At 39.7% G+C, this 23,559-nt stretch overlaps 1 protein-coding gene across 2 annotated transcripts in view; it reads right to left on the reverse strand.

Annotated features, from left to right (window-relative positions):
• SF3B3 (splicing factor 3b subunit 3) overlaps positions 1–23,559 on the reverse strand; it is a 54,856-nt gene that overhangs the window by 12,705 nt on the left and 18,592 nt on the right. For both annotated transcript variants that reach the window (XM_055305911.1, XM_055305912.1), the window contains exons 9-16: positions 18,388–18,553; positions 15,470–15,565; positions 12,110–12,182; positions 6,758–6,909; positions 6,300–6,455; positions 5,369–5,524; positions 4,710–4,853; positions 110–232 (exon numbers count right to left, since the gene is read on the reverse strand). In XM_055305911.1, coding sequence (XP_055161886.1) covers positions 110–232; positions 4,710–4,853; positions 5,369–5,524; positions 6,300–6,455; positions 6,758–6,909; positions 12,110–12,182; positions 15,470–15,565; positions 18,388–18,553 — 1,066 coding nt within the window. The remainder of the gene's footprint in view (positions 1–109; positions 233–4,709; positions 4,854–5,368; positions 5,525–6,299; positions 6,456–6,757; positions 6,910–12,109; positions 12,183–15,469; positions 15,566–18,387; positions 18,554–23,559) is intronic.

Genomic DNA, 23,559 nt, shown 5'->3' on the forward strand with positions numbered 1-23,559 from the left:
CTAACTATAAATGGGTGCACTAATGAAAACAAAGCTTATGCCAAAAGAACTTTTCTCAGTTGATGCCACTAATGTCAAAACATGCCGCCCAGCCTCTTTCATTACTTACTGCCTCTTGGCCTTGCATCCGGACGCGAAAGAGTTTCACAGGACGAGACCCCAGGTACCTAGTGCGGGTGTCAGACAGGTCCCCAGTGACAGGGTCCAGGACAGTTCTCAGCAGCACACCATTCTAATAAAAAGGAAAGGAGTAGGTGAAGCCTATCCCTAATGGAAGCTCCTTTGGCTATGTATGTATTCATAGAATTCATAAGTTCAGAACGGGTGGAAGAAAATGACTTGGTAGTTTAAAGAATATCCTTTTTTTTTTTAAATAGATATTTATTTTAAATTTTTATTTATTTATGATAGTCACAGAGAGAGAGAGAGAGAGAGGCAGAGACATAGGCAGAGGGAGAAGCAGGCTCCATGCACCGGGAGCCCGACGTGGGATTCGATCCGGGGTCTCCAGAATCGCGCCCTGGGCCAAAGGCAGGCGCCAAACCACTGCGCCACCCAGGGATCCCAGTTTAAAGAATATCCTAATAATCAGCGAACCACTCATTCACTCTGCCTAAACCACTCAGTCGCTCAAGTAGTTAGTGAGCATTTACTAAGTGAAAAGGACTTATTTTTCACTATACGTCCTTTATTTTTTTTTTATTTTTTATTTTTTTTTAAAGATTTTATTTATTCACGAGAGACGCAGAGAAAAAGAGAGAGAGAGAGAGAGAGAGAGAGAGAGGCAGAGACACAGGCAGAGGGAGAAGCAGGATCCATGCAAGAAGCCTGATATGGGACTCAATCCCGGGTCTCCAGGATCATACCCTGGGCTATAGGAGACGCTAAACCGCTGTGCCACTGGGGCTGCCCTATTTTTTATTTTTAAAAGATTTATTTATTTATGAGACAGAGAAAAAGGCAGAGACAAAGAGAAGAAGCAGGCTCCATGCAGGGAACCTGTTGTGGGACCTGATACCAGGATCATTCCAGGATCATGTCCTGAGCCGAAGGCAGACACTCAACCGCTGAGCCATCCAGGCATTCCCACTATACATCCTTTAAAATTCTTTCTACCATGTATGTTACTCCTCTTTATAATTTCATTTTATTTTTAAAATATTTTATTTATTCATGAAAAACACAGAGAGAGGCAGAGGCAGAGGGATAAGCAAGTTCCACGCAGGGAGCCTGAGTGGGACTCAATCCCAGAACCCGGGGATCATGTCCTGAGGCAGAGGCAGGCACTCAACCAATAAGCCACCCAGGCGTCCCTCTTCTTTATATAATTTTAAATTTTAAGATACATGCATAGTAAAGGGGTGCCTGGGTGGTTTGGCAGTTAAACATCCAACTCTTAGTTCTGGTTCATGTCATGATCTCATGGGTCGTGGGATTGAGCCCCACCATCAGGCTCTGTGCTCAGTGGGGAGCCTCATTAAGATTCTTTCCCTCTGCCCCCCCTCACTTGTGTGTACACACTAAAATAAATAAATAAAGTCTTTAAAAAAAAGGATACATGCATACTTAAAATAACGAGGCCTATTGTGATCTCTACATGCCATTTCTCAGAAGGCTTTTTTTTTTTTTAAGATATTATTTATTTATGAAAGACAGAGAGAGAGAGGCAGAGACACAGGCACAGGGAGAAGCAGGCTCCATGTAGGAAGCCTGATGTGGAACTCGATCTCGGGACTCCGGGATCACGCCCTGAGCCAAAGACAGACAGACCCTCAACCACTGAGCCACCCAGGTGTCCCTCTCTTAAGACTCTTAAGAGAACAGCTAATTCAGTTCTAGGGCAAGAATATTCCAGATATATACAGGGGCACTCTACCATACCATAAGGAGGGAAGCACCCAAAGATAATGGCATCATGTTAAAAGAACAAAAAAGCTAACTTCAAAAGGGAACTCCAACTCCCACCCATCTAAAATGAGGCAATTTAGCATCCAAAAATGAGAAAAGACCGTAATAGTTTAAAGCATAAATATATAAAAATCTGTAATTTTATGTTATCAAAAAATAAAAGAGAGAGAGGGAGAGAGAGAGAGAGAAATAGATTTCTTGAGCCCCCACTGGAGATTGCTACGGTACCAACTCTTTAGTGTGAAAATAAGATGAACAAGGGGAAAAACAAAGTATTTATCCTTTCCCTATATGAACTATACTTTGGGGTAAGCAAATTTTGTCTTCAGAAACAAGTTCCAGCTAAAGAAATGAAGATGAAACAGAAAATCAGGGCAGCCCGGGTGGCTCAGTGGTTTAGCGCCGCCTTCAGCCCAAGGCCTGATCCTGAAGACCGGGGATCAAGTCCCGCGTCAGGCTCCCTGGATGGAGCCTGCGTCTCCCTCTGCCTGTGTCTCTGCCTCTCTCTCTCTCATAAATAAAAGCTTTAAAAAAAAAAAAAAAGAAAAAGAAACAGAAAATCGTCATTTCCCAATCCCTAATGACATAATGAATCTAGGCAATGGGCATCGACAGCTGCTGCTAGGTAAAAGGTTGACAGGGAGCAAATAATTTAAAATACATGCAAACATCCTAACACCATTACAAGTAAGATGGCCAGACATTACATGCCTCCCGATATAATAGAAAGTAAAGAGTGCCACTTATAAAACATTGGGCCCCCCCAAAAATACTAAATCTGGGGCAGCCTGGGTGGCTCAGCGGTTTAACGCCACCTTCAGCAAAGGGTGTGATTCTGGGGGCCCGGGATCGAGTCCCACGTCGGGCTCCCTGCGTGGAGCCTGCTTCTCCCTCTGCCTGTCTCTGTCTCTGCCTCTCTCTCTCTCTCTCATGAATAAATAAAAAATATTAAAAAAAAAGACTTTGTTCAAAAAGAGAGAACATGAAGTATGTTAATTTTTATAGTGATTAATGTCATTTAAAATATACTGGGTTAAAGAAAACATTAAGATTAACCTCATCTGTTCCCTTTTTGTGGCTACTTGAGTATTTAAATTATACATGTGACTTGCATTATATTTTTAATGAAAAGAATGGTCTAGACTCACCCAATAGTTTACAAGAAATAGAGGATAGATAAACATCAAACACACAAGGAAGGACTCTACCAAAGCCAGCAGGTAGAAATTCAAGAAAATGATCTAGTTTCTTTAAAAAAAAAAAAAAAAAATTAATGGAGAATTTATTAAAAGAAACATAAAGGGATAGATCACACAGAGGCAAACTATAGATAGCTTTATGCAGATCCTAAGTAGAACTAAAGACAAAAACAGGGATCCCTGGGTGGCGCAGCGGTTTGGCGCCTGCCTTTGGCCCAGGGCGCGATCCTGGAGACCCGGGATCGAATCCCACATCAGGCTCCCGGTGCATGGAGCCTGCTTCTCCCTCTGCCTGTGTCTCTGCCTCTCTCTCTCTCTCTCTGTGACTATCATAAATTAAAAAAAAAAAAAAAAAAACTAAAAAAAAAAAAAAAAAGACAAAAACATTTCTGGAAAAACAAAAACGAAACAAGAAAAACCAGAACACAAACAGGTATCAGATATAAAAGAACTGTTAAAGTTGTATTAGGCATGATAATAAAATTGAAGCCTAAAAGAAAACCCATAAATCTGGTAGAGTTACATTCTCAAGATTTATCGATAAAATGATAAATCACCTTGGATTTGCTTTAACATATCCCAGAAGAAAGAAAAAACAAAGAATAGATAAAACAAGAACAGTAGAATGTTGGTTAACTATTAAAACGAGTGATGGAGGGCAGCCTGCGTGGCTCGGCGGTTTGGCGCCGCCTTCGGCCCAGTGCCTGATCCTGGAGACCCAGGATGGAGTCCCACATCGGGCTCCCTGCAGGGAGCCTGCTTCTCCCTCTGCCTGTGTCTCTGCTTTCTCTGTGGCTCTCTCATAAATAAAGAAATAAAATCCTTAAAAAATAAAAATATAATAAAAAAATAAAACAAGTGATGGGTACATGTTACATTAGTCTAACTCCTGTGCATGTTTGAGAAATTTCTCAATTAGGAAGTAATTGAGAAATAGCAAGACATAGCAGGGCTAGGTTATTTACCCAGGGAGCTGAACAAATAATCATTAAGGAAAATGAAAAGTGTATCTGACACACTGCTATCCTTAGGTTGCTGCTTTTCATGCTCTGAAAAGCCCCAATGCTTTGACAACAGTAAACACCTAGAGGTCCTTTATTACTAAAGGAGTCCGTTATAAAACAAAAGGTATTAGTTTCCAAAAGCTGCATATTGTGAAAACTGCAGATGACACTTCAGACTCTCTCTAGTTCTGACCCAAAGCAGTGATCACATTTATATCAAAGACTCTTTATGAAAGTATCTTTTCCTAGGCCTGACCTTTCTGATTAGTACTGAGAGAAAAGGAACACACAGCAGCACCATTCATTTTTCATAAGGTGGTAAACTGAAGAGGCTCAGCAAATGCCCATATTGAACAAGGATTGCATAAAAGCTAAAGAAGACCTGACATCAACAACGCTCATCTGCCTTCAGCTCAGGGTGTGATGCCAGCGTCCTGAGATCGAGTCTCCCATCGGGCTCCCAAGAAGGAGCCTGCTTCTCCCTCAGCCTATGTCTCTGCCTCTCTCTGTGTATCTCTCATGAATGAAGAAGTAAAAAAATTTTTAAAATAAAAAACAAAACAAAACAAAACAATAATGTGAGCCTTGGATCTCTTACCTGCAACCCAATATTCAGGTATAGGAAGCCAATAGAGCCCCTCTCACCCAGTTCATCTTGCTTCTCAGTCCCACCCATTTCCACAATACACAAGGACTCAGGCTGGGCTGGGAGAGCCTGCATGCTCAGGGGCTGCAAACAGTCCTAAGGAGGAAAGAGAAAAGAATAAAACATGGGAAATGACCAATTTTGGAAAAATCTAATTTGAGGAGTGAAGAAACAACTTTCTTGTGGATAGGGGAATCTTATAGAGTGAGTTCTAAATGGGTTACTACTAGTTAAACCAAATGTTAGAATAAGCTCTAGAAAGAACCATACTTTCCTTTCTATAAAAGTGGATAATGGTAAATGTAAATAAGCAAAGGGCACTTATTCTTATCTAAGGTCCAAAGCCAGTCTGATTATTTTTCTGCAAAGTCTTTGGGTTTTGTTTAACTATAAAAGGGAGTCAAGGCTTAAGGTAAGGAAGCACTTAGTAGTCTGGGATCAGGATCTTTAAAGTACTGCAGAAGACTCCTGAGGTGTGCTGCTATGATAATCACAAGTGGCAGATGCTGATTTCAGGGGCTAACCTAGCTAATCCCAGAAATGCCCATCAGGAATAGGCCAGCAGCTCAGATTCCAGTGAGAAGATCCTTGAAGTCCAGGGTAACACTCACTGAGGGGTCCAGAGAGATGATTCTGACAGTATTGTCCACCAGCCCCACAGCCAGGAAGCGAGACCGTTGTTCTCCAGGAGGCACATTGGCCAGACTCATGCACACCACGTCTGCTGACATCTCCTTCCGCTCTGTGTACTCATTCAGCTGTCCTGACTACATAAATGAAACAGAGAGAGGTGACAAACCACTCCAACTTGCCCCTAAACCCTGGGCCTAGGAAAGGAAGAGGTACTGTTAAATTTCTTTTTGCTTCCTCTCACTCCTCGTATTATAATCAATGACCAAGCATTTCTCTACTTAAGATCCCAAGACTGAACTCTACAGGCTAACAGCAAGCAAAATTACTGACAAGACACTCAAGGGACAACACAGTATCTTTGTCTTTGACAAATAGAATATGCTTGCTACAAATTTCCTAAAGCAAATAGAAATAGAGAAAACTGCTTATCTGTTCATGAGAATACTTCTTGGTGAAAGAGAATTCAAATATGGAACTTAAAAGACAAAGAACTCTCAATCAGAGGTACAGTTAGACTATCAGGTTAGCCACAGCCAGAAACTTCCCAAGACTGATAATTAAATATATCCAGCATCCTTCCATACAGAAAAACAAAAGCAAATTTCTGAAATGGCTTCAGATTACAAAAACTGAATAAATAAAACCCATGGCCAATATTTGGTGGAAAAGTAGAGTGTGAAGGACAAAAAAACAAGTACTTCACTACTAAGATGGGACTCCAGTTAGAATTATGACATGAACTTATTACCCTTCCCATCCCATACCCACCCCCAAATAGCTGGACTGCCTTACGTATACTTTTCCTCCTCAATTCTTTTTGTGAATATCATCTAAATACCAAACTACAACTCTCATGTTTACCTCTGAACCTGAACACTAAGTCCCACAATGAATGATAAAATAACATACAGGATCCATCTCAAAATAGACCAGCTCTCCTCCTGTCAGGGCGATCACCACTTGTCGCTGGTTCACTGCACATTTTACGATCGTTTTCTTTCCAGGAGTCTTCCACTCATTGACTCGCTTGTCTGCTCGTATATGTCGAATGCCATCAGGATATACCTAGTCAGACCAGAAGTGACCAGAAGGAAACTGGACTTTACCAATGTGACTCATTGCTCAGCATGACCCCCTCACCTCTCAGACTGGTCACTCCTGTCAGAGTGGAGCTGCTGCATTTGAGTTGCCCCTTGTGAGTCAATGACAAAAAAGAGTTATCAGGACCCAGACAGGTCAACTTAGAACAAGTTCACATTTGCAATGTCCACTTCAAGAGTTTGAAGCTCATTAATGTGAGCATAGGAGCCAACACCAAAATGAAAGGACAAAGAAAGGTGATTAAGTAACTTTCTGGGAATCCTCACCTGCACCAAGGCATCATCTCCTAGCAATGAGCAGGACAAGGTTGGGGTGGTGCCCAAGAACCCAGAGTCAGTCACTTCTTCCACAGTCTCTCCGATTGACAACACAAGTGTGGCATTCACGAAAGACACAATGATGTAGGCATCAAACTCATCTGCAAAAGGAAAAAGAAGAGGAGTTGGTCAGCTAAAAACTCATTAGTTACAAAGCCAAGTGAGACACACTACGTTTTCTCTTCAGAAACCTTCCAAGGTACTTCTTCTATGTGTAGCCATTACACACTCATGTGGCAAACGGCACAGAATGATCCAAAAGATAACTGATAATTGTAACAGTCTACAGATATACTTTGCTTCCTTAAATACCTAAAAATAGTGAGTAGATATACCCACCCACCCCAGTAACTCTGAAAACTAATTTTTCTTTACACATTTGCTGGAAAAATGCAAGAGGACAAAGCAGGGTAACTAGGCAGGAAGAAATTCTGAATACTACAATATTTATATATATATATGAAAGCTAGAGCTTGTTTATTTGTACCAGATGCAAATCACAATCCATTCTTAAAGATAATCCTTACACCCAGAAAAGGTTCCCAGCCTTTTCCAAAAGAAGCTTATGTGGGAACACATAATCTAATGAATAAAACAGAGATTACTTAAGCCTCAAAGAGACTATCATTCTCAGGTTCATAACTGAGAATCCCAGAATGTCCCAACAGGAATGAGATAAGAGCATTAACAAGGAGTGGGGAGGCAGGGGACTGTTTAAGACTGTTAGTCATTGACCCCTCTACTCTCATTATTTAAAAATGCAGGGATCCCTGGGTGGCGCAGCGGTTTGGCGCCTGCCTTTGGCCCAGGGCGCGATCCTGGAGACCCGGGATTGAATCCCACGTCGGGCTCCCGGTGCATGGAGCCTGCTTCTCCCTCTGCCTGTGTCTCTGCCTCTCTCTCTCTCTCTCTCTCTCTCTGTGTGACTATCATAAATAAATAAAAATTTAAAAAAAATTTAAAAAAATAAATAAATAAATAAAAAATAAAAATGCAACTATTTGGTGGTCATGAGCAACCCTACTAGGATTTGCTTTTTATTAAACAAAACATAGTTATGGATAAACAAACACTAATGAGTTTCTCAAAGTCAGTGAATCTGAATACAGGCAATCCCAGAAGTTTCTTATGCAGATTCCAGAGTTAAAGGCTACCTATTTCCATTTTTCCATCCCACACATAAAAGTTTCTTTTTTTCTCCCACATCCAACACAATGTTTGGCATAACAGGTTGATAAATGCTGAATAAAGAAAGGCATATTTTTTTCATGAAGAATTAAAATTTCCCTAGTTTCCATTTGAATTTTCAGTATCGATTCCCCTTTCCATCCCTGCTCCCTTATAAGAAATCAGGTGAACAAGGGACAGAACGACAAGTAGACAAAGTACTAACTTAAGTTCCTTTTTTTTTTTTTTTAATTTTTGACAAGGTACTATATTAAAGTGGCTATCTCACTTGCAGAAGTAGCTATAGGACCCTGCAATGCCTAAGCCCTTGTCAGAGCTCAGTATCATAGGGCTAATCCATCCCACCCATATCAAGGACAGTTTGGACTGACTGCTCTAAAGGTGGTTCAGCTGAACCAAGATCACTCAATTAGTTCAGCACAGTGTTCTTTATAGAAAAGGCCAAATGAAGACGTATCACTGGTGTAGCCCAGAGTAGTATCCTGCATATGAGCAGGACACACTCAACCTGATGGGCTGTAATACCATTTTAAACAGAAATATATAGAACTAAATAAAATTTATGAAATTGCTTTACTCATGAAATCACTCACACAATAAGGGTGAGTACTGTTTTCCAAACTTTTACTTAATAATACATGTGTGTATTGACTAGGTGGCTGAAAGGCAAGGATCAAAGATCTTTCCCAATGGGTATAATCCAATGGCTACACCAGGAATGGAGAATAAGGATTCAAGTCCCAAATCATAAGGAGTAACACTGGAGAAGCGGATGGCTGGTTTCAGAGTATTTGTTACAACTGTAAAGAGGTATCACATGCTTTAAAGACACCTTATAAAATGGCTTTGTAAGACAACACTGGTCACCATCATGTGAGTAAGGACATGGTTGGCCCTGAAATGGATGTCTTAATAGTTTACAACAAAACCAAAATGAACCTCCACACAACACCAAACATGGAAGCTTTACTCCAGCTGTTTTTGAACTGAAAATTTGTAGTGTGTAAAAATAACAGGAATTGCTTAATTTTAACACTATATGAATATTATGTCCTTTCCCACTATCTCATTACTGAAACCTAATATCCTTAAAGCAGTGCCAGAGCAAATTAAAGCCAAACAAAGGACTTCTAACTGGTCCAGATTTCTGGTCTCTTCTTTTAGTCAAGGGGAAAAGGAGGAACTTCCAACAAAGAGACCATGAAAATTTTAACAAACATGCAAGAGAAGGAAGAGAGGGAGGAAGCTGGGCTACCCAGGTGTTTGTCTTCCCTTTGACCCAAGGCCCCAGACTGCTCAGATATAAAAATAAAGAGATGCTCAGTGAACTTAAATAGGGTCTTACATTCACTGAGCAATTCAACAAGTAGTAGAGCTACTTCTACATCACACATTTCCTCACAACATCCATTACCCTGTAAACACTAAGCATACTGTAACTTCTCCCCTTTTCCATTCTCCAGCCAGGAGGACCTATAGTAGGCTAGTTGCTCATGTCCTAGGGTAGTCATAGGTTTAAAGTTGGAGTTCAGAATGAAATCAAGGTAAATGACCATTAATATCCACCTTGCCTTTTTCCAGAAGTTAAAAGTTTCATATAAAAGAATATTCGTTCATACCTCAGTGAAGAATCTATTATGGTATGAGAATGCATCTTTGTTTCATTTAAATAGGACTCCTATCTGAGCACTACTGAAGCAGCCCAGGGGAGGGAATGCTTTATTCTTCTTTCCTGTGCCTTAGTATCTGTAGCTCAACAAACAGCTCATGCCAAAAGGTAAAGTGAGTGACGATATGGATGACTTAGCTTCCAGTATCTCATTCTCACTTTATACTCAGACTACTTGGTGCCTGTCTTGCTTCAGCAGTCCTGATTATACCCCCAAAAAAGGTGGCTTTCTCCAGGGCTTGAGTCAGAACAACTGGAACATACAAAACTCCATAGGAGAATATGGAGTTAAGGTTTTCCTAGCTACAGGTTCTTTCAGCTTAGTGAAAGACAAATTAGTCATATTTTCCACTAAGGGAAAAAATAAGGGAAGCTGATTCCTGCTTCAGACCACGTAATATACAAGCAGATGGGTGTGCATCACTATAATGCAGGACAGCCAACTGCAAAATTACCCTCTGAGAGATGCCATCAGGGCAGTCTTAATACTTTGTGCAGATCCCTCTCCCTGGGTAAACTATAAGACCCCATGGTAGACCCTAGCAGTACGTACACACCTGTGGTGATCAGCACCTTCACCAGCCACCTGTGGAAGAGAAAAAAAGGCTTGGTATTGGTAGTGTGCATCACCACGTACCAGCCAAGGTTAGTAGTTGCCTGCAACACTACAGCATGTGTGGACATGTGGGCTATTCACTCAACAGAAACTTGGGAGTATCTGGAAAGAGAATGAACAGAGAGGATCTGATCTGTTTCTGTGGGTGATCACCCAAATTATAGTTTCTAAAGAACTAAAATTTATTAGGATGTAGTCTTTTCCTAGATTTTGGTATTTAGAGAAGAAAACTTTTCAGCTTCAAGTTCCATCATGCAACATACTGCTATCACTAACTTATCAAGCACTGTCCAAAAAAACTTTTCTGATTCTCCAACATATGCCCATTCCCTGTCCTCTAATCCGCCCCAGCAACATGCCTGTGTGCCTTCATTACATCAGAACACATAGTATTTTGTATACTTGTCTTCTTTTTTAGATGGCAAGTGCCATAAGAGTAAAGATCCTATCTTAATTACTCAAGTACAAGGTAGACACTTGAAAGACTACAGGATAGGAGTATAGAACCATCAAGACCCACTGCAGGTTTAGTCAAAAGAACACTGGATTGAAAGTTCAGAGACTGGGCTTTCAGCCTCTATTATCTCAATGTGCTATCTTGGAAAAGACAACATGTGTGATTTTTCTGCCTTTATCATAAAAATGAGGGGTAACTTTCCTGTAAATCTAAACTTATGTTACAGTAAATTTTAAAAAGTAGAAAATGAAACAAAAACACAAGAAGGAGGAATACTAGGTTTTATTACAAAGACTCAAAAAACTCAAAGTCTAGGCAATGTTTTCATCAAGAACTGTAATATCAACCAGCCACAAAGCTAAAGGTGAACATCAATACTGAGCAGTTTCTATATGAAGACATTACACAAAATGGGGAAATCTTTCAAAAATCAATCTAACACTTATCTTCTCAGAAAAACTGATCCTACTAATTTCCTATTTGCTTTTTTTTCTTTCTACTCAACTCAGGTTCAAATGCCCACATGAAAACAAAATCTACCACAATGTGCATTCTACTAAAAGGAAGAGATTTCCCCTCCTACACATTTCCCAGCTCCCAGAATATCAAACATCAGAACATCAAAATATCAGGACATCAAAATATTAGGAAGATTTCCAGCTGTCTTCTTGAAAAAGTTTTGTATGCTGGCCAGAGTGATCTTACTCACCAGGCCCACATTCCTGAGGGAACAAGAGGAAGATGAAGTCTAGGAATAGAAATGACCTACACCCCCAAAGAATCCAAGGGAAAATGAGAATTAAGTTTCATTTCTCATTCAATTGACTCAAGACTTTCCTGCACTATCATGGATTTTCACATACATTTCAAAATTTTAGGATGAAGTTAACCATTTTTATCCAGGAGCTCAGACTATTTACTCCATCCCTTCTTTTCTACCCGCTCTAAAATTCTGATTTCATTCAATCTTAATCTAAACATTCTTAAAGCACACTATATCCACTGAGCAGGACTAATTAATAAATTAAGTCAAATCTCTTAATACCTAAAATAACACCTTTAACTTCACTGTGGTTTCAACACAAAAGGAGAAAAACACTGAAGAAATATGAAGCAAGAACTTTCCCTCATACCACATCTCTTCCACAGATGGAACCAGAATCCTGAAGATTATAGTCCCCTTACTCATGCATACAAAGGTGAAGGCACCCTGATTCAGAAAGACTGATAAACATGGTGTCAGGCCAGAAAATGTTTCTAGTATATTGCTAGATGAAGCAATATAGAAATATTATGAATGCATCCTTCTAAGCCTTCTACTGTCAATGTCACCCAGACCCGCACTTGGACCATCGGGAAAGGGATGCTTACCTTCGATGTGCCGACGCACTGTCCAGACAGCATTGGGGTTACCGGGTAACTCAGACACAGCCATTTCTGATACCTGACAGGAGAGGAGACAACCACAGATCCAACTTAGCTCCTTGCTTACAACCCACTAGATAATAGGATTCCAATACGGCAATGCTCACACTGCATGCTGGATTAAAAGAATGGGCACTGGGCTGTCTCAGTCAATAGAACATGTGACTCTTGATCTCGAGGCTTAAGTTTGAGCCCCATGTTGGGCTGTAGAGATTACATAAAAGTTTTTTATTTTTTTTTAATATTTTATTTATTTATTCATGAGAGAGAGAGAGGCAGGGACACAGGCAGAGGGAGAAGCAGGCTCCATGAAGGGAGCCTGATGTGGGACTCGATCCCAGGACCCCAGGATCACACCCTGTGCTGAAGGCAGGCATTTAACTGCTGAGCCACCCAGGGATCCCCTAAAAATTTTTTTTAAAATTTTTTAATCTGGGATCCCTGGGTGGCGCAGCGGTTCAGCTCCTGCCTTTGGCCCAGGGCGCGATCCTAGAGACCCGGGATCGAATCCCACGTCGGGCTCCCGGTGCATGGAGCCCGCTTCTCCCTCTGCCTATGTCTCTGCCTCTCTCTCTCTCTGTGTGACTATCATAAACAAAAAAAAAAATTAAAAAAAAAATTTTTAATCTTTAAAAGAACAGAATCATTTTCTCAAAAAACCACAAAAAAATAAAATTTAAAAACTTAAAAGAAGAACGTAAGAACCGAAAAGGCTTGGATATATTGGCAATCCCCATAACAAACTTTTGCAAAAGGTGATAGAATATTTAAGAGGATAGTTGTTGCAGCAAAAACCATATGCTTTCTTTTGGTGTGGCATGACTGCATCCTCCTCAAAAAGAGAGCACATGGAAGGAATTAGGCCATTTATATTAGCATCCCATTTCTTCCCTTGCTCCCTTAAGGCCAAATCCCATCTCTCTTCAAGGACCAATTAAAATGTCATACCCTTTAGGAAAAATCTTCTCTTAACCTCTTGTAAGGCAGTCCACTCCCCCTCCTATAAGCTCTCACAGAAATACCAATTACCCCCTCTTAAGACATTCATCTAAAAAGTGATTCCAGGAATTATTCTGTCCTTCCTACTAAATTTTATGATCCTTAAGGTTAGAGTCAAGAATCCTCTGAATATCTTATGGGTTCTCAAACATAAGAGAAAATGAAATATTTAAGATGAACTAAAAATGATCTAGAGGGGAAAACCAGATGTAGGTTACACATTTACTCTGTACTATCCCATATTTTTCTGTAAATATAAAGCCATTCAAATATAAAAATGTTACTATTTTTAAACAACCAAAAACAATTTGCTTGATATACTATATACCATTAACCACATTTTATAGACAGAAGTCATGTATATCCATTAAAGATATTACTTTTTTTTTTTACTTTACTGATAAAATAATAGGAATATTTGATTATGGTACAGGAAATTTGTGGAAAATTTCATCACCAGTATAATGTAAGCGTTTAAGAATGCTATACTCTACACCAAATGTACTATGGAACAGTAACCCTGCTCAAATGAGACCATAATCTAGCTGAACTACAAGGTTCAACAACTAGATATACAGGAACAAAGTAATGTTTAACAGTTTAAAAATATTTTTCTGTAGAACAGATCTTTTGTAGAGCTGGAAAAAGTGGGAGGGGGTCTCAAAAACAATCATTCTTAATTGGGTCTTTTATCTCTTACACAGTACACAAAATTTTCTGTTAATGCATGTATGCACTTATGGTAGTGAATATTAGCTTTTGTCAAATGCTGAATGGGATCCAATGAGCAGTAACTAATTGGGAACTATTTATCTAAATTGGGTTCAAGTCATTAAAAATTCAGTGGCTTAAAAAAAAAATTCAGTGGCTTGATGAGTGTTTTGGCAGAACCAAATAACTTTCAAATTCCCTATAATGGCAGTATTAATAGCTAGCATAAACTGAACAGATACTTTATGTCAGACCTTGATCTAAATGATTCATTTGCATTATCTCATTTAATTCACAACATGTCAGGCTCCCCATGGGGAGCTTGTTTCTCCCTCTACCTATGTCTCTCTGCCTCTTGTCTCTCATGAATAAATTAAAATCTTAAAAAAAATTTCACACAACAATCTTTTTTTTTTTTAAGATTTTATTTATTTATTCATGAGAGAGACAGAGAAGCAGAGACACAGGCAGAGGGAGAAGCAGGCTGCCCATGAGGAGCCCGATGCAGGACCAGATCCTGGAACTCTGGGATCACGACCCAAATGCAGACACTCAACCACTGAACCACCCAGGCGTCCCCACACAACAATCTTTAAAGCAGGTACCATTATTAAGCTCACTTTATAGAACAGGAGAAACAAAAGCTTACTAATAGCTATTTAGCGGTAGAGCCAGAACTCAAAACTAAGGTCATGTTGACTGTGTTCCAATAAAGATTTACAAAGACAGTGGGCCACTGAGAGCTTATACAGTCTGCTAACCTCCAACTCTAGAGCAAACTGCCATAGGAAGCTTTAATTTGTTCTTAAAATCAACTCCAGGGAACTTGCTAAAAAGCATCAACCCTCTCAGAACCAAGTGAGAAGAGGATATGGCACTGAGTGTCCATATCACCTAAAAGATCCAACAATAAAGGATTTATTAAATAAATTATGATCCATCCACTATAATGGAATATTGCAGAAACATTAAAAATAATGTAACTTTGGCCGCCTTGGCGGCTCAGTCAGTTAAGCGTCTGCCTCCAGCTCAAGTCATGGTCCTAGGGTCCTGGGATCAACCCCAAGTCCAGCTCCCTGCTCCGGGGTGGGGGGGGGGGGGGGGGAGTCTACTTCTCTTTCTCCCTCTGTCCCTCCCCTTTCTGAAACTCACTTGCTCTCTCAAATGAATAAGAAACTCTTAAAAAAAAATATAACTTAAGAAAACATATAAGGAATAAACTTAATAAGATACAAAAATACATAGTATTAATACAGTCAACACATAAATACTTAAAAACTTTGAATACAGACCAAGACTAGAAGAAAATGGAATAAAATGCTCCATGCAGATTTTATCCAAGTTGGCTGATGAGCCCGGAGCCAGCCAGTAGGGATTATTTTCCCTTTTAACCACATTTGTCTATTTTTAAAAATGTGCCTATTATATTAAAGGACAAGAAATTTAAACTCTGTTATGGAAATAGAGGGGAAAAAACACTTTTTTCCTTTCATAGAAACATTAAATACATCATTGATCTCATTGGAAGAGTCATAAGCTGCTTTTTCAATGCTTCTCTCTAAACCCTGCAGATGATCTAAAAATGCCCAGCTTTACCTCAAGTCCATGCCTTAGGACTCTCAGAGATGATCGGGGTCCTCTACCACAGGCCACATAGAGCTGTGGTGTGTCTTCATTGGCCAGATCAGCTATCTGCACAGACAAAAATGCAAAAAAATGTCTACTTGTACCAAGTTTTCCCACCCAACCCTGATTATTCTCAGCAGACAAAGTACTTTTTAGTTTATTAAACTTATATATTGGCTACCAACCCTGGTATCAAGGGAGAAAACCCTCATGTTCCAAAAGGCAAACCAGTTTGAAGCAACAAGTTCTACTAACAAAAATGGTTTATATCAGTTCTTCAGTGAGCAGAGTACTTTTTTTACAGTTAGTAAAATGAGTATTATATAACCTCAAACTAAAATTTAGTATTTCTTTTCAACTAAAAACAAATATTCTAATATTACCAGTATCAGGAACTATCACAAATAAAAATCACATTTATTCATATTACATACCTCTAATTATTCCTCTCATCAATGCTTCAAAATTACCTTCATTAGATCTGTTAAACTACACATTATCAAAGTTGCCCTATCTACATATTCCTATGATGTAGCTGACCAACTACTGGGTAACTGCACCTGATTGTTCAGCCACCAGATGGGGAAGCCATGCACTTTCGTGTTGGTATTCTAGACATCTAGCTGCTTTCCATTTCCAGTACATTTGTTGGTCAATATATAATGAGACCAATCATCCATACTGCAGTTTTGTCAAACAGGTCAGTTCAAGTGAAAATTCTTGACGATCTATTAAGGCTATACAGTTCACTGTAATATGGACAAATGTGTTAAGTGCATACTGCCTTCATGCTGATCTCTTTTTAACTCATCTATTTCAAATGCATCATCTTGTTATTTAAAGCCTTGATAAACACATACATTACTTTTTCACAACTTACAAATATTTTGCTATATTGGCTAGCTTACGTTTATTACTACATGCACTTAAAAATATTCAGAAGCACCAACCAGGGAGGCTCAGTTGGTTAAGCATCTGACTCCTGATTTCAGTTCAGGTCATGATCTCAGGTTATGAGACTGAGCCCCCTGTCTGGCTCTGCACTATGCAGAGTCTGCTTAAGATTCTCCCTCCCTCTCCAGGCCCTCTCTCTGTTCACATGCGCATTCACACATGCTTTATAAATAAATAAATAAATTTAATAAATAAGTAAAAATATTATTCAAAAGAGAAATACAGTTGCCCCACCAAGCTGGTAATGGCATACGTGGCACAAAAAAAAAAAAAAAATGCTTAGCCCTGCTATAGATACCTAAACTTTATAATAATTTTATTCTCTATCCACAAACTATTTACACAATTATTTCTTCAAATTTCAATGAAAGGGGGGAATCACTAAAAATCTACTTAGGAATTACTTAGTATTTTCTATTACCATCGGGTTAATCTTTTCTCAAAAAGAAAGCAAGCAAAAAAAGGCAAAAAAAAAAAAAAAAAAAAAGCAAGCAAGCAGATAATTTCAGAATAGTTAATTTTGCCACGAATAGTGCCTGAATGCTGACTTGTTCCTCAGAACACAGTAAACAAACCTCTCTCAATTAGAAGTGTGGTCAACTAGACAGGGTATGGGGGCACTTAATGGTCATTTAAACCCCAGCAATTAAAAAAAAAAAAAAAAAACAGCAATCCAGGATACAAAGGCATGGCAAAATTTCTGCTACAATTGAGCACCAGCATTAGGGACACAGTCCCCCTTCCTGGCCACCTTTAGTTCCTCCCTGAGGATGTATTTTAAAAAGTTCTATTACTGACTGATCCCAATGTCTCTAGAATATTTTAAGAAACTCAGTATTAAAATAAGATAGACATAGGTATTCGACTATTAATATTCTTAAACTATTATGTGCTAAAAGGTCAATTTCAGAACACTGAGAAGTATATGAGCCTATTTACATTAAAAAGAAAGGGGCAGGGGATCCCTGGGTGGCTCAGTGGTTTAGCGCCCTGCATGCCCCTGCATCTGCAGCCTGCATCTCCCTTCGGCCCAGGGCGTGATCCTGGAGTCCTAAGACAGAATCCCACATCGGGTTCCCTGCATGGAGCCTGCTTCTCCCTCTGCCTGTGTCTCTGCCTCTCTCTCTCTCTCTCATGAATAAATAAAATCTTAAAAGAAAAAGAAAGAGAGAAAGAAAAGAAAGAAAGAAAAGAAAAAGAGAAGAAAAAGAAAGAAAAAAGAAAAGAGAAGAGAAGAAAAGAAAAGGGAAAAGAAAAAAGAAAAGAGAAAAGAAAAGAAAAGAAAGAAAAGAAAAGAAAAGAAAAGAAAAGAAAAGAAAAGAAAAGAAAAGAAAGAGGCAGAGCACCTGGTGGTAACTTAATCAGTAGATTAAGTTCAGACTCTTTACTTCAGCTCAGGCTTAGGTTATGATCTCAGGATCCTGAGATCAAGCACTGCACTGGGCCTGGACTCGGCTTGAGATTCTCTCTTCCCACCCCCTCCTCCTTTTATTATTATTAAAAAATAATAAAAAGAAAATATAACACAAACACACACGTGTGCACTGATGGATGCAGGGAAAATACCTAGAAGCAATCATAAATTGTTAATAACAGCATCCTCAGTGGATAGGAAGTTGAAAATAAGATTGGGCAGGAATTTTACCAGTCACCTTTTACACAGTTTAGAACTTTTATACTGAACACGAGTTATAGAATTAACAACAACAACAACAACAAAAAAAAAAACCCTAAGGATTGATGTAATGGTTTTTAGTTACCCAACTTCCACCTTTAATTGCTTCACCTTTACACTCTGTTGATTCTACAGATATGCTAACGAACCTCTCAGACTGTATCTTAACTGGAACTGGAATTACAGCTTTAAACTCATTCAGATTCAAAAACATTTGGCAGACACTGCTCATTGTGGAAGTAACTGGGAAGACCCACACCTGGCAAAATAAAATGGGAGAGAGGCTGTCCAATTCATCAACTAGCACAAGGTTTTTGAGTGGTCTTGGCTGGAAGAAAAATGTGTCTCCTTCTTCCAGAGGCATGGCAGACGAAAATTCAGGTTCTTCGTCGTCATCTCCAAGATGTGCTATTTGATACAAGTAACTGGGAAAAAGCAGAGAAGAATTTAATTACACACCTTCTGTCTATAGATAATGCATGCTACAGACATAGTGCTCATAGAGCACTTTACAATTATCTAATCAAAATTCTAACACGTAGGATGCCTGGATGGCTCAGCGGTTGAGCTCACAGCATGATCCTTGAGTCCCAGGATAGAGTCCCACATCGAACTCCCTGCATGGAGCCTGCTTCTGCCTCTGCCTAGGTCTCTGCCTCTTTCTGTCATGAATAAATAAATAAAATCATAAAAAACAAACAAACAACACATTTTTAACTCTAGAAAAGAATGGGATGAAGAAATTAAGACTATTGAATCGGGGAGCACCTGACTCGGTCAGTCAGTAGAGAATGTGACTCTTGATGTGGGATTTTGAGTTCAAGCCCCATGTTGGGTACAGACCTTACTCAAAAAAGACTACTAAATTCAGATTGGTACAAAGGAAGAACCTTAGCATCACAGTGGTTAAAAGCACCTGGCTTCCACTAGAGTGCCCAGGTTTGAATCCCAGCTCTGCCCCCTTAACTAGCTGCATATTATTAATCCCTTTGCCTCACTGTGCCTCAATTTATAAAAATGAATAGTACTTTCCCATAGAATTCAATGAATAGGGATCCCTGGGTGGCGCAGCGGTTTGGCGCCTGCCTTTGGCCCAGGGTGCGATCCTGGAGACCCGGGATCGAATCCCATGTCGGGCTCCCGGTGCATGGAGCCTGCTTCTCCCTCTGCCTGTGTCTCTGCCTCTCTCTCTCTCTCTGTGACTATCATAAATAAAAAATAAAAAATAAAAAAAAAAGAATTCAATGAATACTTATAGCAGGGCATGGAACAGTATTTATCAAATAAAATGAAATATACATAAACCAAATCCAAAGAAAACCTACTACCATTTCCTATTCTAGCCAATAACAAGGCCAAATCTAACAGAAAACAACTGGTGGTCACTTTATAATAGCATGCAGAGATTACAGTATCATTCCCCAAAAGAAAACATAAACATATTAGAGGTAATAAGCAACAAAATCATCTTATAACGCAACTTTAAGAGTAGATAATCTAGGGACACCTGGGTGGCTCAGCAGTTAAGCATCTGTCTTTGGCTCAGGGCATGATCCTGGGGTTCTGGGATTGAGTCCCTCATCAGGGTCCCCGCAGGGGGAATGCTTCTCCCTCTGCCTGTGTCTCTGCCTCTCTCTCATGAATAAATAAATAAAATCTTTAAAAAAAAAGAAGAGTAGATAACCTGTAACAATATACCATCACAAGCTAAGTAGGCACGGAGCTTTTGGGAAGAAGCTCAATTTAAAAAAGAAACACCAAATCACTGGTCATGTTTACCCTATAAGTAATATTTCAAGACCTTTAATACATAGCACTTTTAACAACATTAAGTGTAGCTTTCTAGAAACAGGTTAAAATGACTAAGTCAGCATCTGAAATACATAAGCTATTCAAGAAATGTTTCCCAAATAAACCTTAGCATTTAACACTTTTAGTAAACAAATAAGACTCTACGCTAAATCACAAAAAAGTAAACAGATTATCCTTGAACAATGTACAAAAGCATGGAGAATAGAAGATACACATATAAAAAGTTAATTAGTATAAATCCCTTACTCAGGCAAGAGGTGTATACACATATGATGAAGATCACTTGTCTATGATACTTTCAGCATCTACCTACTGCCAGATAACCAAAAGGATGCTGGACTCATCACAACCTCTATCACAGGAAAGGTTGCCTTGGCCAATCTGGATTAAACAGTTTCTATAAATATGGTATAGTGCTTCATTTTTTTTTTTTTTTCCTTTTTTTTTTTTCTTTTTTTTTTTTTAATTTTTATTTATTTTATGATAGTCACACAGAGAGAGAGAAAGAGGCAGAGACATAGGCAGAGGGAGAAGCAGGCTCCATGCACCGGGAGCCCGACGTGGGATTCGATCCGGGGTCTCCAGAATCGCGCCCTGGGCCAAAGGCAGGCGCCAAACCACTGCGCCACCCAGGGATCCCTGGTATAGTGCTTCAGAACAGGAACTTTAGAACCAGAGGGTCTGGGACTTAGGTGTGTGATCAAATTTTTCACAAATTCACAATTTCTCTGTGACCCAGTTTTCTTTTTTTTTTTTTTTTTTTGACCCAGTTTTCTAAACTGTAAATGGGGATAAGGGCATTGTTTCACTGGGAATATTATATATGCATTCGTGTTATTTGCAGTTCTTAAAAAAATGCTTGGGACTGTAAATGCTAACTGATAAACAGGTTGCTTTATAATTGAGTTAATACCCTTAGCACAGGTTTGGAACAGTGCTTGGAACAGTAAATGCTAAGTGACAAACAGGTTGCTTTATAATTGAGTTAATACCCTTAGCACAGGTTTCTGATGCCCCAAATTAGCACCTTTTAAAAGTGTTCCAGGAGCGCCAGGGTGGCTCTGAGCATCTGCCTTCAGCCTAGGGCCTGATCCTGGAAACCCTGGATTGAGTCCCACATCGAGCTCCCTGCATGGAGCCTGCTTCTCCCTCTGCCTATGTCTCTACCTCTCTCTCTCTGTGTCTCATGAATAAATAAATAAAGTCGGAAAGGAAAGGAAAGGAAAGGAAAGGAAAGGAAAGGAAAGGAAAGGAAAGGAAAGGAAAGGAAAGGAAAGGAAAGGAAAGGAAAGGAAAGGAAAGGAAAGGAAAGGAAAGGAAAGGAAAGGAAAGGAAAGGAAAGGAAAGGAAAAGGAAAGGAAAAGGAAAGGAAAAGGAAAGGAAAGGAAAGGAAAGGAAAGGAAAGGAAAGAAGGAAGAAAGAAAGAAAAAGAATTCCAGACTTCAACTCTAGCAGCAATGGATAATTTCTCACAAGCTCAAACCCACCCCACGCTGACAATTATCCACCTGTATACTGCAATCTTTCTATTCTCTGCCCCAAGAGGTGATTCTCAAACCAAGAGAGAAGAAGAGGTATTGTTAACCTTCAGGTGGGCAATTCTCAGAGGCATTCTACTAGTCTGTTGTTGGGAGCAGGTCTTGATGGAAGTAAGTTCCTATTGCCGACAGCAGGAATTCTCCATGTCACACCCTTATGTTGGCTTTTCCTCTTTCCCTATTCCTTTCTACTGCTCCCTAACTCCTGCTTCTTGCAATTCCTCCCCAATAATCTACCTGCATCCAAGTACTTGTCTCAAGCTCTGCTTGCAGGAGAACTCAAACCAAGACAATAGAAGAAAAACATTTAGAAAAGTGCCTGATACATACAGACAAGCGCTGGATACATTTTCACTATCATTCTTCAAAACAGAAGGAATGAATGTATTATTCCTAAATCATTTTTTTAAAAGATTTTATTTATTTATTCATGAGAGACAGAGAGAGAGAGATTGAGAGGCAGAGACACAGGTAGAGGGAGAAACAGGCTCCCTGCAGGAGCCCGCTGTGGGACTCGATCCTGGACCCCAGGATCAGGCCCCAAGTCAAAGGCAGATGCTCAACTGCTGAGCCACCAGGCGTCCCTATTCCTAAATCATTTTATAAGACTTAATATAAAATTAATGTATAATCTGGGATCCCTGGGTGGCCCAGCGGTTTGGCGCCTGCCTTTGGCCCAGGGCGCGATCCTGGAGACCCGGGATCGAATCCCACATCGGGCTCCCGGTGCATGGAGCCTGCTTCTCCCTCTGCCTATGTCTCTGCCTCTGCCTCTCTCTCTCTCTCTGTGACGACAATAAATAAAAAAAATTTTAAAAAAATTAATGTATAATCTTATCAAACATACTATGTGCATAAGGTAACGAACAAGAAAGATACCTTTTGTATGCAATTACTGCTTCCACCCACAGTCTTACCAAGACAATTATCTAAGTTTTAATATCTGCCAATCTGCTAGACGAAAAAAGACACATAGTGTGACTGGCATTCCTTTGATTATAAGTTTGAAATACTTCTACATATTATACTTTTAGACCACTCATTTCGTTTACTGTAAAGGCATATTCAAATTCTGTCCCTGTTTTTCTTGAACTACTAGTCTTTTTTTCGGTGGTTTTTAAGAGCTTATTAACCCTGTCATGTACCAAGAAAAAAAGGTCTCTCATATACTATTGGTGGGAATGTAAACTGATGTCACGTTTTCAGAGGACAATATAGCATTCCTTATCAAAATTTCATCCTGCACTTATGAATTTAAATGATGGTTGCGTTCACCTAACACAAAAGATGCACCTACAATATTCACTAAGCACTATTTGTGACAGCAAAAGTACAACCTAAATATCCACCAACATGAGGCATGGCCATAAAATATGCAGCTACTAAAAATGTTTTCTATGTACCAAATGCAATGTAGGAGTCTTGCTAGATCCTGATCTAAACAAATCAACTTTAAAAATATTGAAATAGGGGAGCAGCCCTGGTGGCGCAGCGGTTTGGTGCCGCCTGCAGCCCGGGGTGTGATCCTGGAGACCCGGGATCGAGTCCCACATCGGGCTTCCTGCGTGGAGCCTGCTTCTCCCTCTGCCTGTGTCTCTGCCTCTCTCGCTCTCTATGAATAAATAAATAAATCTTTTAAAAAAAAATTGAGATAGGGCACCTAGGTGGCACAGTCAATTAAGCATCTGACTCAGGTCATGATCTCAGGGTGGTGAGATTGAGCCCTGTACCAGACTCCCCACTCAGCAGAGTCTGCTTAAGACTCTCTCCCGCTGGGCAGCCCTGGTGGCTCAGCGGTTTAGCGCCACCTTCAGCCCAGGGTATGATCCTGGAGAGCCAGGATCGAGTCCCACGTCGGGCTCCCTGCATGAAGTCTGCTTCTCTCTCTGCCTGTGTCTCTGCCTCTATCTCTGTGTCTCTCGTGAATAAATAAATAAAACCTTTAAAAAAAAAAAACTCTCCCACTTCCTATACCCCTTCCCTTGCATGCATGCAGACTCTCTCAAATAAATAAATCCTTAAAATAATAAAAAATTGAGACAAAGAAATTTGAATACTATTTAATTATATCAAGAAATTAG

This window comes from Nyctereutes procyonoides, unplaced genomic scaffold (assembly GCF_905146905.1).
Source record: "Nyctereutes procyonoides isolate TBG_1078 unplaced genomic scaffold, NYPRO_anot_genome, whole genome shotgun sequence".
Lineage (NCBI taxonomy): Eukaryota > Metazoa > Chordata > Mammalia > Carnivora > Canidae > Nyctereutes > Nyctereutes procyonoides.